The following is a 19,293-nucleotide window of genomic DNA, read 5'->3' as shown; positions in this document are numbered from 1 at the left end:
TAAATTAACACAAATAAACACCTGTCCTTTGAGGCGTGTAGCCGGCATGGATGTTAGTATTTCATGTTCGGGGTGAGAATTATTTACTTGACCATCAAGGGAAGGTGTAGCGTGAAAATACAACTGCTTCATTGGTTTCATCAAACATGCTAATTTTAGAGCGCGTTCAATCGTTCCTACTTCACGCTCACGAGATTCAGCCTCCTCTCCTAACGACTCAACTATGGACTCTATTTAATTAACATCCCGTTGCTCGCGGACCACCAACCTTAACAAGAACAGGCTACCACTACGACGGAACAGCCATCGTGAATGAAGTGTTTATCGTTAACCACACCGGGCGCAGTTTGCTCAATATTTGCCGAGCCGTACCGGAATAATCGGTGGCACGCACCGCGAGAGCCGCTACTTGCAGTTCAAGCGCTTTCTAGCGCAAACTGCGGAAGGTACACGCGAAGGAAGACAAGTTGTTGCTTTTGCTCGCCGCGTGAGCTGGCACCGGTCAATTTAGGAGGAAGAATTATGGCTTTCTCCAAACCAGACCTTCGAGCTGCAGCACACTCTACGATTTTGGGATGTTTACCTTGCGTACCCAACGACCCTCGTCAAGGTGTAAGGGGTTACGGCCAAAGTTCGGTAATTAGATAGCAGGCTGGTGGTGGGTTAAATGAAGGTTAGGTACTTCACTTTACCACCTTGCACCTGGTGGTCGGGACTGCTCTCGAATGGAAGTACCTTTTTGGGGTAGAGACGAACCTTTTGGTAGTCTGCTTTGCAAGCTTCAAGTGGTCTGGAAAGTATGCAATATGCATAATTTAATTCCATTCTCGCCATAAACTGTTGGTCACGTGTCGGATCGCTAATCCTACAATGATGCTAACTTATGGTGGGAAAAGCTTGAAAGCTATCGAACGAGACTGCTGTAGATATTTATTTTAGTTGAATATCACTGTTTTAGTTTAATACTGAAAAAGTGAATTGATGTATTAATCCACTGATTTATGATGATTTCTATATTATACAATGATAATTTTTTTCCAAGTAGAACGTTTGGAACGTTCTGAACGAGTTCAGAAAATAGTTTTACGCGATTTTCAAACTTATAAATCCAAACCATTTTAAGATGCAGAATTATTGGTAAACAATTGTCAAACTCTAGTATGAAGGAACTCAGCTGTTACCTAGGTATGGAAAATGAAACCAGGGGGCTAAATATTTCCTCTCATATAAGTTTATATTTTACAACTAAATCCGTATCATCACGCTCTGTCAGATTTCTGTTATCAAAAAAACGAATGACAACGTAATTCCAACGAAAATACATATTTTTCCCAAATTTGATACGAAATGGATAAATACCAATGGAATGAAATAGATCATAGTGATGGTCAAAATGGGGTTTCAGCCGGATTGATTCGCTTCCAACCGCTTTCCGATTCGAATCCGGATCCACTCCGAAGTTAGCAGTAAGGGGGGGGGGGTATAATGTTCCTGTTATCTTGTGAATACTTCCCGATTTGTGTTAGGGCTCATCTCACGATTAATTCATCCATATCGGTGAACTAGATAAATCACTGAAAGACAAGCCCACAAGTGGTACAGGCAGGCCTTAGCCGATAACGTTTGTTGAGCCAAAAAGAAGAAGAAGAAGATCAGTGAACTCGTTCGATCCCGAGACCGTTCGCCGCGACGCTCATTTTCACTCATTTCATAACTAAAAAATCATGAAAAATTAGAAAACCATCTAGGTTTTGTACCGGCCAACCAAGTGGTACAACCCTGTCCACTTATGAGCAACAAATGTTTTTCGATTAAGGAGTTCACCGGTATGAGTGATTGTTTGCAGTCAGAAATTATTTATTAATTAATTTATTTAAACTATTGAACAATGTATCCAACGATGCTCAAAATTGTTTGAATTAATTGTTTAAAAAATGTTAGGATAATGACAGCTAATTGTGGTAATGGATAAAAAAATATACGGGAAATTGTTAGTAAATCATTGAACGATTCCAAACATATTAGGAAAGCAAACAATAAATAACGAGATTCATCAAAACAAAATGTGTTGCTTTGAAGAATATTATGAGCTAGGGTTGCTTGCAAGATTGTTTTTGTAGCACAAGTATTTTGCTTTAAAATTAACGGTAGTAATACGGATTCAATAGGAGCCAATTAGATAAGATGGGAGTAGTCCAGATTCAATTGGTACCAATTGGATCTGGATTCGTTCGGAGCAGCCGGATTTGAAGCCATATTTATTTTGGAAACGGATCCGTATTAAGAATGTCGGAGTCGGAGTGGATTCACGAATTCAATCCGGAGCTCCAACCACTATAAGGTTAGTCCCGAGAATATGAGGGTAAAATATTGCCTGGACAAACAGAGCACACCGAGTATAGCATCTGCAGTTTGGTCATAGTAGCATTTAAAAATATATTCAACATGGTTATTATCTCTACATTCTGATGATTCCTAGAAAATATCATTACATTTCGAGATGTTTCGATTGAAAGCCTTCAAGAAGTGCCTAACGTCTACAAGCTGTAATACATAAAAATCCTTAGCCGTGCTTTTGAGTTGGCCACGCCACGACAGCTAAAACAAGAAAATCATCCAACTCAATGTCCGTTAGACGGGCAATCAATTTCCCGGTGAGCAACAAGATTGGATCCGCCCTGGATCATAAACGATTTCACCGTACGTACGTTTAGGCAAACCATTTCTTCGAAAAGCTCCATCCTTGAATGGTTTGTATCTCAACCCACCCAAAAAATATCCTTCCGAAGTATCCAGAAAGCATATTTTCTCTCCAATGAAATTAAGTGTCAGCCACATCCGGTGCTCGGAGTGACCTCCGTCCCGTTCGGCAGGTGCCTGAGTTGGGCTCGCTCACTTCAATTCACCTGACGGGGAGAAGCATCTTTATCACCACAGCACATTCAATACCAGGATGGTTGCGGTACGGATGGGCAAAAGAATTCGATCGCCATTTTGCGAGATTTATCGCTCGATTCATAAAGAATAACACGCAAAAGGATATTAATCGTAATTTATCTCCACACTTGCCTAAAAGCCGATCTGCCCAAGCGCGTATCGCCATAACGCTGGGAAAAGAAAGCAGAGATAAATGGTTCATCATCATTCAACGTTCATCCAGTGTAAAATTCCTTCTTTAGAGATAAACACGCAAACGAAAGAAGAAAACAACAAACTAAATGTGCTACCGGTTTCGCTTCGTTTCGTTTCAGATACAACCGGTTTCCTTCCATCAACGGGGTGCTTTTCAAGAGCCCATCGAACCGAGAAAGGATCATCCAAACGCCAAACGGTCGAAAAGTGATTCGTGTGATACCCACCCAGTGTTTGCTGCGGCTTCTTTTGATACAGTTCCTACCGGTTTCGTGTTTCTTTTCGCGCTTTCCACAGCTATAATAGCGGAGCAGATTGTGCCGGCAGCCTAATCTATCTTCCGTAGTATTTAATTACCCGGAAACCGGAGCATCCGTCTGGTCCGGTCGATAGCCATTGTAGTGCGTCTAGGAATGCCTTCCTTCGAATTATTTATTTATTTTTCCATTCACCTGGCAAGGTGATTGCGAGCGGAAAAAATGCACCTCAATGGGTGGAATTTGCACAACCGTCTTACGGCATTCCATGGCGCGGGAATACGTGCGTTACGTGAGTTCGTTTACTGTGTATATGCGCAAAGAGAAAGCGAAAGAAGAACGCGCGTGTGTGTGTTTAACTTAGGAAAGTACCACAATTCTACCACGGACTGATTGATATGCATATCATTCATATGCGTACGGTTTCGCCTAAATCCCTTGCGGGGAAAAATCACTTACCGCGCGCTTCGCTTCATTGCCTCCCCTTGCATTCACGGCGGTAGGTGAAAAGATGAGTTTAAAAGGTAAATAACAAAGAGTAAGCCACACAAGTCACGTCAATCAAAAAGAACAAGTCAGTTCGTTAGAATGTGAATAACGCCCCACGTCTCATTCGTTCCGGGAATGAGCTTAGACCCAATCGTACCGCGGCCAAGAAACGGCGAACAAACAACAAGTGAAAGTGAAAGTGAAAGGATATAAATGCGCAAAACATACGCAAACAGTATCGCAAAGTTAGTGTACACAAAGGGCCAGTTGGCAGCCCGGTTCCGCACGTGGTACTACGTGGTTTGTTGATTTTACTGACAAAAGCCTTTCGGCTTATTGGGTGCTGCACACTCCGAATCGTCTCCAAGAAAATGGTGACGAAACATCGTTCCACGTCGTTACGAAATAACAACAGCCGATACAAAACCCACCAACCGCCCAGATCCGTCTCCGTGTGATTGAATCAGACCAGGGCGGCACAACAACAAGTGGGGCCGACGGCGCCAAACAAGGTGGTGTGAATAGTGAATGCGAAGCCGCTACCACAAAAACGCATTAGTGAACATGTGCACAAGGACATCGCGTTGCTGCTGGTTCGGTGGGCCCGGCTGGAAAAGGGTGCTGTGCTATCGCTGCGTCTGCTTCCTGTACGCGCTGATTGTGCTGGGAATCGTGCTGCTACCGGCCCCAGTCGAGTCGGGCTGCAGGCGGCTGGTGCGGAAACCGTGCGAAGCGATCTGTGTACGCAGGACGCCCGACGACGTGCCGAACGCTGGTCGGCGGCTACCGATCGGAACGAACCCGCCCAGCTTCGCCGCGGAACGGGGGAACGTGTCTTTTCCACTCACGGCCTCCGCTACCGGGTGGACCTGCGAGCTGCGGATCGTGGTGATCATGCCGGCAAACACGAGCGTGGAAGCATCACTGCCCCGCGTGCAGCCCGTGCTCGAGAAGGCGGAAGGCTACATCCGCCGGGAGGGCATTATACCGGCCGACGTAGCCATTCGCTGGATCCCGTTCGACGATCGGTGCGAACAGGCCCGGGCGACGGTGATGGCGATGGACGGTACCGGCAGCGACTACTGCGGGCATCTCATACTGGGACCGAGCTGTGATTTCGCTTTAGGTAAGCCAGCGCATTTTGTCATGCTTAATTGTTAATTATGCTTCCGATACCAAAGCGCCTCGGAGAATGAATATGCGGGGCAAAGGTTTTGAAAAGTAATATATTTTGCTGAATACTAATTAAATAATGGCGGCAAATTTATGCTCCACTCTAAGCACATGGTCTTAATACTTCCTTCGCGAGCCAAGTATATCCACTGCTACAGACCGTTTCGATTCACTATGCTATAAATCACCTTGATACGGAGACAGACTGATATTAAGTTCATTATAGTTTATTTGTTCAAGCTGCTACCGTCATCAGACAATCATTAACTCCGGCCACAATGCTGGAGCGCTGCTAAATGAAATCAAATTAAGTAGGATCACAATGCTATCTATCACACCTGCTGTTGTTGCTGCTAGGGAAGGAGACGGCAAGCATATCGATTAACTTTCTGCCCTCATTAGATGGGTCGGTTTTGTTAGTCCGTTATCTATACAATCATTATTTTCGTACGACAAGCGGTGACGGTAGCACTGGAAGATAAAATCTCCGTGGGAAGTATAATCCGTCTCCGTTTGTCACGAAAAGTAGAGTTTTTGATTAGTTTTTTGTAAAAATAAAATAATTTTACCTAAAAAAGGGTTCATACGCTTATAAAACAACAATTAAATACAATATTTTCAACATTGTATTTAATTATTGATTGTTATTGATTGTTTTTGAATATTCTAACTATAATAATGCGAGAGTATATTCGTCTACTTGACTGTGATAGAGCAGTAATAAACCATTCCACCCAGTCTGTTTCGTGGAATCAATAATACCCCCTTGAACGTGATTGTTCAACATTAATGCAACAATAAAAACCACCCAGATGGTCCATTCACCGGATTCGACCCTCAATCGTTGACCGCACTCTTGCTGTAAACCGTTTCTCCTTTTTTTCAAAGTGTGCAGCGTATTGTAATGGAATGATTCCTGGCGGTCATAAAATCAAGTTCAAAGCAATTTGAAGCAATCAAATAAACAACGTTACTCATCCCAGCGATAAACAGACCACCATGCGCCTCCATAAGAAGCCGCCCGAAAGAAACGTAACGCGTCACGTAACGTAGCGCTAAGGAGTGCTTGAAAGCTTTCAGTCGTTGTGCTTTTGCGTGCGGAGAGCTTACGTTCCCAAGACAACAACCATGCAAGACGTTACAAGCAAAACGCGATGAACCTAACCGTCACGGAATGAATGCAAATGGGCAAATGTGTCGGAAAGAATCTTTTATTGCGTTTATAAAAATTGTTACATTGCTTTTAACCATGTATTGCCTATTTTTCTTACTGTTTTTATATTGACAGCGCCTGTTGCAAGAATTGCACGATACATCTACAATGACGGAATTCCGGTGATCACCGGAGCCGGATATACATTTGACTTCGAGGAGCCAAAGACACACTGTGAAAACGAGTTTCATATGCTTATTCGTACGGGGCTGGTCAGTTTCAAGCGGATGGCATTCTTCATGATAGAACTAATCCGGCAGTAAGTATTTCTTTCGCTTTAATATTGTAGCAAAAATATTATGAATAGAATCAATTGAAAAAACGACGTTTGTAGTAGAAAGTAAAAGGATTGATTAAATTTAAAAAAAAAATCAAACAAAATAAACATAGCAAGTCTTTTAATAGGTAAAGTTTTGGCAGCATGTATCGATGAACTGGACGGTTCATTAATTTGTCAAGCATCACTGTTAATCACTTAACAAACGCTCACTTCTCTTTGCTCCGTTGCAGCTTCAACTGGAACCGTGTGGTTTATTTCTACGAACGGCAGAGCTACTACAACGTGGCCGGACCGCAAACGGGCCACTTGCTGATGAACACGATGGCGGAGTTTTTCCGCCACGAAAACATTACCTACTCTCCCTTCTCCACCGACTCGGCCCGCACAAACCTCACCGAGAGTCTGAAGGAAAAGGTCGGCCTCAGCTATGCAAGTAAGTACAATGTGTTGCAACAAACCAGTTGCAACAATATTTGGCAGCACGTTCAACGAATTGCCCAATGCAGAGACCGTTGAAATTATTTGGAAAATGCATGCATGAATGTCAAAGCATCCAATTTTATTGCAAAATTTGAAACATTTCGGTGCAATTTCTCCCAAGACAGCAAAATCCAATCAATATTTACTCGCTTCAACACGCCTGCACTGGAGCCAATGCTCCTCACCCACCTCTTTCCGTCTCTTGTTTTTTTTTCGTCAATTTTTCATTACGTACCGTATCGGTCGAGTCTATTTTTAGCACTGCACTCACGACCAAACAAAAGCAACCTCCAAAAGTCAACGTTCGGGGCCAGTACAGGAAAGCGCTTATTCACATCTTCTTTCCCGCTGTCGACATTTCCCCTCACAAGACTAGTCAAGTAGCGGAAAAAATGAAGCACACAGCTTGATAAAAATCTTGTTGCGGTTAGAAGTGCGGCAGAGTAGAAAAAGACCGCATGCAAATGTGCAATGTGAGCTTGCATGGGCTAACTCGAGGCAAGCACACTTTGCAAACCCCCTCCCTTTCTGCACGGTACTTGATGGCGGCACGATTAAACCGCCACTGCACGTAGCTAATTTTCTGACAAATGCATTTGCGATAAGCCAACCTTCCTGTGTTGCCGTGGCTCGTGCCGTCTCTTCTCCCACAACTGCCACCAGCGTCGAGTCACCTCGTCGTATCAATCAAATCGCGACGCAGTGCACCAACGGCGATGCAGTCCGTCAGCCGATCGATGAAATGTCAAAGTGGCTAACGCCGGTAGAATACGCAAACATTCATGCAGCTCCCTTCGCAGACGCTTCTTTCCTCCTGCATTGTTGAAGGTGTGATACTATCGGTAGCAGCGTAATATTTTCGCACCATATGGATTTGTGCGATCAAGCAAACTAACTCGCAATAAATGGCTTAATGTGTGTGCGTGTGTGATTGTATTAGGATATGATTTAATATAGCGTGCTCAGCTCTTTGGAGATAAAAGTAGTTATTTTGTACATCGTCGAATTCGAAACTAAAAGATACGTCAAGCAAAATTACTTTTTATGGACTTTTTAAATAGGAATATGTTTTGTTATGAAAGAGCTTTTTTAAAGGAATGACTTTTGAGATGAAAATTAAATGATAACCCCAAAAGGAAGCAAAATTAGAGTAGAGTATCCTTGTATACCTTTTGCATGCCTTTTTTTCATGTAAAATACAAAAAACAGCCTAACCGAAAGCTGCCCAGTATTACATCAATCAAAAATGTAAGATACATGTGTTTCCACCGTGTTTCAAGATGAACATTTGCTCTATGAACGATTAATATGTCCCATGTGTGTCAACGTTAAATTCATTGCTAAAATGTTGCTTCTCATGTCACATGAGTAAAACCAATTTTAAAACAATGTTTTTATATTGGATTTGGCCTGCGATACCTGGGGACAGCAAGTGAATTTCATATTCAACGTGCTGTGTATGCCTTTTACCCTTGCTACTTCGCTCTTCAAAAACGGTAAAATATCGTTACATTTTCCAAACGGTACTGCATTTATGGGAAAAACTAATTAAGCTCCCCGTTCGATGAGCACGAAAAGGTTTGCGAAAGCATGCTACGTGGTCTACGCTGCATGTCAGCATCATGCCATTGTAATACAAAGCCAGTGAGTGAGTTGATGAAGCAAGAGACTATGGCGAAGCGACGGGTTTACCTTCCAAAAACCAAAAGTAAATGCAAAATTAGCAGTAATATATGTATAAGTTTTTTCAGGTTTGATAATTATGAAGCAGTAAAACGCTCATGATTTAACTATGTTTCCTAAAAATATTTGCCATATCTTCTCAAACAACAGGAAAGTAAAGGGTATTATTGAATTTTCGAACTCACGATCTCAGAAACGATTATCTCTTATGCAATTTTTGCCACCGAAACTTTCGGGATCAAAGATTACCATACACTGAAACCTTCGTGCAAGCTTCCCTCAATGTTGAATGAATTCAGTGCATGACAGGAAAAAAAAATAAAGCCATTTGCAAGCTTCCTTCTGGCATCGTGTGCCACCACTGTTCGTACGTGGAATAAAGATGAAGCTTCAGGCAGAAGAAAAACGACCACGAGCTACCCATTTCGGAGGGAATTAAAATTTATTTGCATTTGTCTTTCGATAAGACATAAGTGACTGTCCGGCCTGTCACGCTACACCACGCTCCCGTAGCTTCCTCTCATCTCTTACTCTCTCTATCTCTCTCTTCCTCCTCGAGGCCCAGTAAAGACCACCCTCCTAGTATAATCATGGTTGTTGCGTGTGATTGAAAATACGACAAATCACACAACCCGAAGCGTTACAGCAGCGTGTCCAGCAGCGGGGCCTGCTCGCTGAAATGTTAGACCGTCTCGGCAGCTGCTCCCTAGGCTGGGGGGTGAGGGTGGTTGGGAAGGGCGGGTGTTTGATTCGTCTACGCCACCTAATGCAATCGCGTTCCATTATGGAGTCGCGTAAATGTGATGCGCATGGACTACGCAAGCACCCGCTCAGGTGCGGCGCTGAACTTGAACCTGGAATCTAATTTTAGACACATGCGTCGCTAAAACCTCCAGGGACGCTAGTGTGCCCCGACCGCAGTACCACACTCCACATGCCGTTCCTTGCTGTCGGTTCGTGGACGTTGAATGGAATTCGATTAAGAGACATTTGTCACGGGGGCACCAGTGCAAAACAACGGAAAATTTGATGCCGCAAAACAAAACATTCATAATAACCTCGTTGCACAGTGAGTTATTGCAAAGTGAGTGGCGGTTATATAAAAGATGGCATAAAAATTGTTTTAAAATCTATCTAGCTTTTATTAAAAATATAAATTATATCTTATGAATCATTTATAAATCAAACCCAATATTTCCATCTTATTTATGATTAAAGTGGGTTAATAAAACGCATTTGATTGATGGCCGCATACAAAGTCCACGCCACTGTTTTGGACATTTTGAGCTTCTCGACGTGTCACGGGCAGTCGCGGTTCAGCTTAAATTAAGCATGCAATGCATCATTTTCGTGCCTTCCGGCCTTCAAACGTTAACAGCGGGCCAGCGAACGCCAACGAATTTGGTCAAAATCAGGTGTTTACCATAAAACACAATGAGTTCCCAACTAACCACCCGCGCCAAGTACCATTGCCAGTATCATTAATTGTTTATTGATGATGATGGTTTGGAATGTCCGATCAGTCCTGTTGTAGGCGCAACACTCCGTGTATGCAGCGTAATTGTGGCATGCGTAGCGCCGCCGCTGCCATTGAATGTGTCACGTACGATTTCGAATTGTGCAAGAACAATTGTTGCTACCCGCGATTGACATGTGGTTCAGTCGGTGTCATATTGGGAAAAATATTACTATGTGTTGCTTTTTATACTGGTTACATGAACTCATGGACCGGTGCAATATGGGTGAAGAGTATTGCAAAATCGGGTATGATGGTTTTTTTCCTAGACGACTGTAAGAACTGTAAGGACACAGTAAATATGAACCAAAGATAAAAATTAAACTAAAACAATGGTTCAACCGAAGTAATATGACGTCAAACATGTTTCAGCGAAGATAACCTCAGTAGCTTGCCTTTTTATTGTCTCTTCATGCACAAAAAGGATGCTCCAACCAAGCCGGAACGTTCTTACACAGCGAGAGGAAAACAGTGCTAGAAAGTATTTGGTTCAACAACTCAATCTTGTCACTTGGCAGAGCAAAGAAAGTTTTCTCGACAACTCTCGAAACACCGAGACACGATGTCACAAAGTTTGATGCCCCATAACGGAAGCGAATAGAGCTAGAAAAAAGGAAAATAGAAAAAAAATCACTCACAACATCATATCAAGCATGTACGCCCAACTATTTGTATTCATAAAACTTCGAACGAGCTTTTCCATCGCATTGGGTCCTATCGGGCGTAAAACTGGTGACAGTCTGCTTATCAGTTTCCCGTGACCATTTGGTGGCCACAGTTTTCATCACGCTTAGTTCATCCGTTCTTGCTATCCAGCTATGTTCGCGCGTTGAGTGTGCCATGTAATTTGCCTACTCATGGACACTGTTGCTCGGTGGAGATCGGTCAGCAAAGTCACCTGTCAGCGACTGGCCGCACTGTAATACATCTGCTCTGGCTGTCCATGGAATACACTGAATGTTCATGGAACCCTTTTTCGTTGTTGCTTCGCTGGACTGGTTTGCTTGTCATATTTGTGCAATGTTTTGACCTGAAATGTGCTGTCTTCCTTCCTTTTTTTCGCTTTCAAGCATCGTCCAGGGTAGACAAATATCCTGAAATAGTTTTGGTTTTACTACCAAGCACCATTTCAGGGTCAGCAGTCTGTTTGTGTCTGTTTCTAGTGTCAGCGCTGTCGAAGCAGAAAACAAAAACAAAACAAGCAGTTTGCAAAGCAAATGGTAGTAGTAAAAACAAATGTAGCAGATTACACGTAATTGAATGGAGGATCTGACTGTGACCAAATTTCACCATGCGACACATCCAGTGCCAAAAAAATGCCACCACCGAAAGAGTTTTACGAGCATTTAATACTCACGTAAATGAAATCAAACCCCGCTCCACACCGCATGCCTCCAGCGACGGTGTCCGTCCGGTGGTTTGCAGTACCTCGCAGTATCATAAAACGGGAATAATCATAAATAAAAACGCATGTAAACATACGATGTGTACCGGTGGCTGCTTCGTACCTCATAAACCGCGTGCGGAAGAAAGTGCAACAACCGAAATGCCGAAATGAATTTCTTTTAACGACTTCACGCGACGCGATACGGCCACGGAATAACTGATGGTCGGTCATCGGTGCGTTCGCCGTTGTCGCCGGGTGTTGTGCACCAAAGTGCAATCGATGAAATTATTTTATTTTTACGATCGGCAAATTCGTTTCACCGCACAAGTCAAACACACAGGCACACATATACACACTCCACTAAGGACCATAAAGTTCGCATCAATCGAATTAAGATTGATGAGGAGCAGCGGCAGCGCCTCGACCATGCTAATAAGCGTGAAAACAGAAGCCGTGGGAAAGAAAGGCTCAATGACTGAGCCTTCCCGCTTATCAATCTTAATAACTTATTTTCGTATCATAGGGGATCTGGTACGGAAAATGTACAAAAAGAAAGTGTCACTTTGTTGCTAATTTTCCATTAGTTTGATCGTAAAATGATATCGCCCTTTTTTAATTCTTATTTTCTCTTCCTCCTTTCTATCGTTTCAGGTAAGTTCCTTCGCAAAACTTTTAGGACGTAAGGTTTCTGTTCGATCAATTTGTACTTTTGAGGGTGTGAGCTCGTGTGTCGTCTGAAACGTGCTTCTTGCAACATAAAAGAAGGTTCGAAGAGGATCCCTCTTTTACGAAACGATAAGGTAAGGTTTTTTACAGTATGTTTGAAGACAGGCTCGCAACGCTTTTCAGCACTTTAATTACACTGAACCTTCTTGGCAGCCAAAGCAATTTCGTACCATTATACGATGTTAAAGTTACAGCCTTTCTTTCATCTCATCATTTCAAATTCCTTTAAAGCAATAATTTGCTATCGTTACTGTGCTTAGGATGGTTTCCAACATTGTTCTCAATGTTATCTTGAACCTGAAATTTCAAATTATTCATATTTTCTTGATCTACACTTGAGGACACTGCAACTGGACATCTTTTTTTCCATTTATAGCGATACTAGTAGAGCTATAAATATTGCGTGCAATTTTGTGTAAATGCTTGGTCAGCATGGGCATGGCCAGCAAATCTTCTTATCGTATGAATATAATTCTATATTCGAAACCACATTAAACTGGCCACGTGCTGTACATTTTTAACAATGTAAACAAGCGTTGTGGAGAACTAAAGAAAAACACGCAAATTGTACACCGTCAGCACGAAGGTAGCAGAAACGTAGAATATGCCAATGACGAACCAATGTTGAAGTTTCCGTGGCTTAGAATCATATTACAGTCCCTTAGGATGGGAGGAAAAGGTGATCATGACGAAGCATTGATTAAAATTTAATGAAAACATTGCTCCACTTTACTACACGTCCCTGACCACAGGGAATTCTTTAGAAGTAAACTTAATCACGGTCTTTGCTACGTTGCTTTAAAAGTCTCGATTTTGAAAATTTGATTCTTGATTAAATTTAATATTTTCAAGTTAAATAGAACAGTGCATAGGGCTATAACTAACTGAATTGCAACAATTACTTTTGAAGTGACTAAGGTTACCGTTAAAATAACACTGTACATTGTTTCCATGTTACCTATTAGCAATACAAACAATTTTGGTGAAAAGGTTCGAATTTATTTGGTTAGCAATACATATTTCTTAAAGAAATTGTTATCCAGAATATTTAAATATTTCTTTAAAATTACACACTTAATAATTTTCCTTTCCAAGCAAACAAGAACTGAGATCTTTATTCTGCTACCCCTTGACATGGCAACTGTCCATTATGTCATTCGAATTATCATTATTCGACTCACATTGCATTTAGCCGCGAGCAGCTCATTGACAGGCTCAGCGGTTACCTTGGCACAACGGACTTACCAGGAATCGCCAGTTGCTTATTATAGAAGCTTCCAGCGCGAAGAAACGCGAAACGAAACAAGTAAAAGTACTTGCGCGCGGATCCTTGAAAAGCTAACAACGCATACGCCGTTTTCGTTACGCCTGCATACCATTAACAAGACAAAGCAGAAGAATAACGGTGTTCCCTGGCTAGCACCTTTTCGATCTGACCGTCGCGAACCGGTGTCATAAAAGCCACCAGCCACCAGAGCGACACCAGAACCAGTTGCCTCCCAACGGCGACGGGTGCCCTCGGCTTTGGTGGTCGGATGAAACTTTCGATTTTTATTATAATTCCTTGTGTTACCGCACCACTACTGTCCGATTGTGTCCGGCGCGTCCGCTTAGGGTCAACCTGGTTTGCGGTTAACCATCTTTCCCCGTCCCCGAGACGGTATCATAAAATCGCTAACAAAAAACAACAGCCGCACATCGCTATTTATCTTCGATGAAGATGACAAATCTCATACGGTTCAGGTAGGGGGCGCCAACGGTAGCGAATGCGTTATGCACCCGGCAAAACGATCCTCGTCTCGCGGTGGTAGGAGTTTAAACGGAAAAGAAACACAGCCGATGCTGATATACCCAGCATGTGACGCGGGGATCCTGCACAAAAATGTATGCCTACCACCCAACAGCCGAAGAGAGCACAGAGGGCTGGACGATGAGAAGAAAAACAAAACCGTCTGTCCACCTCTAAAACATAGCTCTGCACGACCGTCACGCACGTGGTTGGCCTTGAAAGCATAAACATAAACCGAACCGCGAACTCTGGAAGGATGAATCGAGCCAGCGGTGCTGAGAGGCAAAGATTCACGGAGAGTCAATGATTGGTGCGTTTGTTGTTGCTCTTGGTGTGGTTAGTGATTCGATTGTATTCATCCGAGTGAACGCACGAAGATCTCCGGACGATGAACACATTACGCAAAGCCAGTGAAGCTCAATCGGATGAGGTTTAAAAATTATTATGAACGTTTGATTGGAACACAAAAAGCGTGCAGTTTGCTTGGTGTTTGAAAGTTTTGGTTATTTTTTGGATATCTTGTATGTGTTGATTTAAATATCTGTTGTTCGAAAACCAACTTTTTTTTGTAGAATGAGAATTGCAACAGGCTTATAAATTTGAACACATATGCACAACATACTAACGTCTTATTCCTATTTGGATAATTTTTTTGACTTCGGTAATCTTTTATTGATTAGCTAACTTTATATCGATATTTGTGTTATACAAAAGCTTTTTTTATTAAAAATGTAAGAAACAATCAAATGTTGTTTGAGATTCGTAAAGTCGGTAAAGTAAGGTGTCAATGTCGTTAAGAGTACGGCAGCAGCTGATCTCAACAAAATTAATCAACATTTTGAAGAGAAAGAGTTTGTTCTTTCAGTCAGTCAGTTTATTCTTTATTTTATTCAGGACAACAATTTTAGTTGTAAAATGCATGTCTTAAATCTGCTAATCCGGCGAATAAGGAGTTCGGTCCATGCAAGGGTTGATATATATGTTGTCAAGTCGTACACTTGGCGATTGTACTAATTTGTCTTCTTCTTCTTTGGAACAACAACCGTTGTCGGTCAAGGCCTGACTGTACCACTAATCGGCTTGACTTTCAGTGACTTACTGATTACACACAACAGGATAGTCAGTCCAACGTATGGGGCACTGTCCATTCGGGGCTTGAACCCATGACGGACATGTCATTAAGTTGTACGAGTTGACAACTGAAGACAACTAGACCGACCCATTGTATTACCAGGACCGGATTGTAATACGGGATAGGGAAATATATTTTTATAAAAAAAACAACTCAAAGTCACTGACAATTGATTCGGGTTGAGCACCCCTTATACCGAGCGTGAACCACACTAGCCGGTGACTATAGTAGCAGAGAGATGCCGGCCGAAGCCAATCAGTTTCGTTCGAAAGGGCAACGGAAACGGTTCGAAATTTTGGCAGCAAAATCGCTACCACCCCCAAAACGTATACCAGTGACGCGAGCGATCGGCACAGTTGCGTTCCAATTTCAGATACTGTGAGTTGCTAACGTTATTTTGCAAGAGGCCAGAATGCAATTGTGCTAGTAGAACAAAAGCGTAGCTGCATCTATCCCCTCATTTTTGTTTGATATTTTTTAAACAAGCTTCTCCGCCACCCTTCAACGCTACCCTGTGCTCTCGACTCCTCGCTGCGCTAACGGTTGTGCAAATGTGATAACAAAGACGGACACGTCGCGTTTAACACACCCCGCACCGTGTCAAGAGGTTGAACACATCCTCGGGCATTTGTCATCGCGGGCCCTGAGACCGACACTCGGCCTGTGTCTGGCACGTGCCGATTGCGCGGCCCGTTGGCGAGCCAGCAGTGAGCAGTGAGATCGAACCGATCATCCTCGGTGAGCTAGGCGGGGTGTGTGTGTTTGCCTCCAGCAGACCCTGTGTTGTGTTGTGAGTGTGCTTTTTTGAGCAAATGTTGCAATCAAATACGTCGCGATACGGCCAATAATAACAAAAACGCGTGTGCGTCCATAAAGTACAGCAATATGAAAAGGGAAACCAATTCAATCAAGGTTTCTAGCTGAACGATCCGCGATTGTACAATTAATCAGCAAAAGTTCACACCACAACACCGATCGTCGTGACCGTTTGGTGGAAGTGATGGCGAATGGCGAAACCCCGAATCGGCACCACCGGTGTTCCGCCAGCCCAGGAAGCCAAATTTGACCTCGTGTGCCTTTTGTTAAAGTGATGATTGAGTGAACTATTTTCGCTGTGTGCCACTTTTCTTCGATCACATCAGTGAGTGGGATGGTGATGTGTGAAAGAAAGAGAGTGTTATGTGTTTTTTTTTAATTCACTATAACTTACGCTTTAAACAGCATGAAATAGAAAACAAACTAGTGTGTACGTCTGATGACTGAAAGTATATACTTGGCTCTAACCTAAATACTAAACAATTACTCCAGTTTTGTGTTGGTGGAATTTTGCGAGTGGTTGATTGTGTTCACGAGTTTTGTTTTCAATGCAAACATGTTACATCAAATTGGTTTTTGCTTTGTTGTTTGCAACTGTTCCAGTATTCTACATGTATCTGATAAAGTAATCTACAGTAGCTAATTCGAGCTCACTGCTATCGGAGGCTGTATAGCACAATATTTTATTATTTAATCAATCGATTTTGAAGTGTTTTTATAGTGCTACACTCAGCAACAGCTTGTGGTCAATTCAGTGAGTGTAGTAACTCATAAAATCAGTTCAATCGTCTAGATCAGGGATCTCCAAACTATGGCCCACGGGCCGCATGCGACCCTCCAGAGCCTATAATGCGGCCCTCGATGATGTGGTAAAAGTTAAAATAAATAGCTTATTATTTTCACTACTAAATTCAAAAATTAAAATTTGGCTTTTGAAACACAAAAATCAAGCTGTGAAATGAATAATGAAAAACTGTAAACATTTGATAATTCAAATAATAGATTATTCTTATGAAAATGAGATTTCAATGTTCACCCATTAGCTAACAGTAGCGTTAAAATGGCCTTCAACAATTGTTTTGCCAACCAATGCGGCCCTCGAATGAAACAGTTTGAAGACTCCTGTTCTAGAGTATTGAAGAAAAGCTGTTCTCTAATAGACGAATTTGAAAGACCTAATCAAACGCGTTGGTTGTATTTTCATATTTTTATTTGCATAGTTTTAATACATACTTATAAACGAAAACAGAAACTAAGCTACCCAATCAAAAGGATGCACATCTAAAATGCCGAAAATCTATTTTTTTTAAACTAACACACCAACTGCGTGCGCCCTAGATAAGCTAAAGTTGATTGCACTCTAGGGCCGACCAGACTATCACGATGAAGAAACGCACGGTTATGACATAAAACTCGCGACTAGATAAGACGCTCGTCGCTCCCAACAAGTGGCCCTAGAAAAGGCAAAACACTTGGACCGGCAGCAAAGTATGGAAGCATTCCGGCTCACCGCTCTATTTCGTTTCCATGCGTGCCGGGACCGAATTTCCGATAGAGAAGAGATAGCAAAAAAGCTCTAAAAGAAATTGTTGCGACAAGACGGCATTGTGTCTCAAGAACCACCTTCCCCAATTCGCTAAAGCCAGAATACGCCAAAGCTAACTTCACACACGTAATCCCGCCATTGTGTGCAGCATGCCGGTTCTGGATGCACGATTTATCGTACGATCGGGCGCAAAAATTCGCATCCCCGGCCCGGCATTTAATTTTACGATCCGTTCACGCATGGAAGTGAACCGCGTTCACTTTCGGTGGGCGCGAGCGCGGCGGTGCTGGATTTATCGCAGTAAATTTATTGCCCTTGCCTTTGACCTATATATATATATTGCAAGCAGATTTTCCCAGCGACGGCCGCAGCCAGCACCCGGTAGACGCTCTTTGAATTCGAGCTGGCTGATAAATGTAGTTATGTGAGCTCGTATTTCAATTGTGTTCCTTACGTTCTCGTTATCAGTACCCGGTATCGATGCGGTAGGGGTTAGATTCGGTGCTGATCTTCGAGACGATATCGAATCCAGTTCATTTCGAGTGAAAGCTCATTGAAGCAAAACCCGGTCCCAAAATTGAGAGGATAATAAAATACACTTCTCGATAGGATTGGAAAAGGATAGCCCCGTTGATCATGGTTTGATGAATGGTGCCCTTTCTCGTATTTCATTCAAAATTCAATCATGGTTCTGATTTGAAGTTGACTTGATATTTGGATGAAGAAGAGGCAAACGAAGTATTATGATAAAAAGCTAAGTTCTTAGCAATACGGACTTACCCTTTATTCTGAACAAAAAAAAGAAGCTTTATTGTTCTTTGTAAAATAAAACCCTATGCGCCCTTTTGCTTCAACCCTTTGTCACGCTCATTACCACCATGCCGGGAGACAACGGTACGGCTGGAAGTCATCCCGAAACATGACACAGATTGATGACTAACGTCACCCTGTACAGCACTGTGTGTGTCTGTGCCCTTACTCATCCATTTTTACTTCACCCCTGGAAGTACACGTCTTCGATCGGATTTGCATATGCGAGTCGGGTAATTATAGCCGATCGGCTGTGTTCGTACACCAAAAGAAAAATAAAACGTGGGCGATTTAGAGTAACACAATGGGTGTGCGGCCTGGTTGGTGGGTGGGGCTGGATTGGTTGGGAAGGTTCATAAGTGGTACGGAAATGCAGTAGATGCAAACGAGCTCTGTCGCTTCACGAACACAGCCGTCACAGCAGTGTGTAATATTTTACCCCACCCGACCACCCTTTTCCTTTCCACCCGTCGGGAATGTGTGTGTGTGATGTATGGTGAGTTTTGAACAGTTTTTAGCATGACACATGCTGTTCTTCTTGGAAAACACTTGTGGACAATGGTCCAACAACTGGCCTCGCTATCGTCAACGATGCAAATGTCATCCAGTGGTACTGCCGGCGTGCTTTGCTGATTGTAAGCAGAGACAGTAACTTCTTCAGATTTTAATTAAACGTAACGAGATTTTATAGCTACCATACGCTGTCTCAGCTACCAGGTCATGTTATCATTTGATGCTTTTAGGGTGTGCGCTTGACAGTCTGTTTACAGGACAAGAAATTTGACATCGTGTAATACATTTGAATGGAGTCCGAACGAATGGTTTTGTATGTCACAAGCACAAAAGGAACTGGAACGAGTATTG

At 42.7% G+C, this 19,293-nt stretch overlaps 1 protein-coding gene across 1 annotated transcript in view; it reads left to right on the top strand.

Annotated features, from left to right (window-relative positions):
* Positions 1–19,293, top strand: part of LOC120897350 (atrial natriuretic peptide receptor 3) — a 52,921-nt gene that overhangs the window by 16,712 nt on the left and 16,916 nt on the right. The window contains exons 3-5 of the mRNA XM_040302186.1: positions 3,252–5,004; positions 6,340–6,523; positions 6,775–6,977. Of these exons, the coding sequence (XP_040158120.1) occupies positions 4,407–5,004; positions 6,340–6,523; positions 6,775–6,977 (985 nt within the window). The 5' untranslated portion in view covers positions 3,252–4,406. The remainder of the gene's footprint in view (positions 1–3,251; positions 5,005–6,339; positions 6,524–6,774; positions 6,978–19,293) is intronic.

The sequence above is a fragment of the Anopheles arabiensis genome, chromosome 2 (assembly GCF_016920715.1).
Source record: "Anopheles arabiensis isolate DONGOLA chromosome 2, AaraD3, whole genome shotgun sequence".
Classification (NCBI taxonomy): domain Eukaryota; kingdom Metazoa; phylum Arthropoda; class Insecta; order Diptera; family Culicidae; genus Anopheles; species Anopheles arabiensis.
The sequence above is the reverse complement of the archived record's forward strand: the minus strand, read 5'-3'. Positions and strand labels throughout refer to the sequence as shown.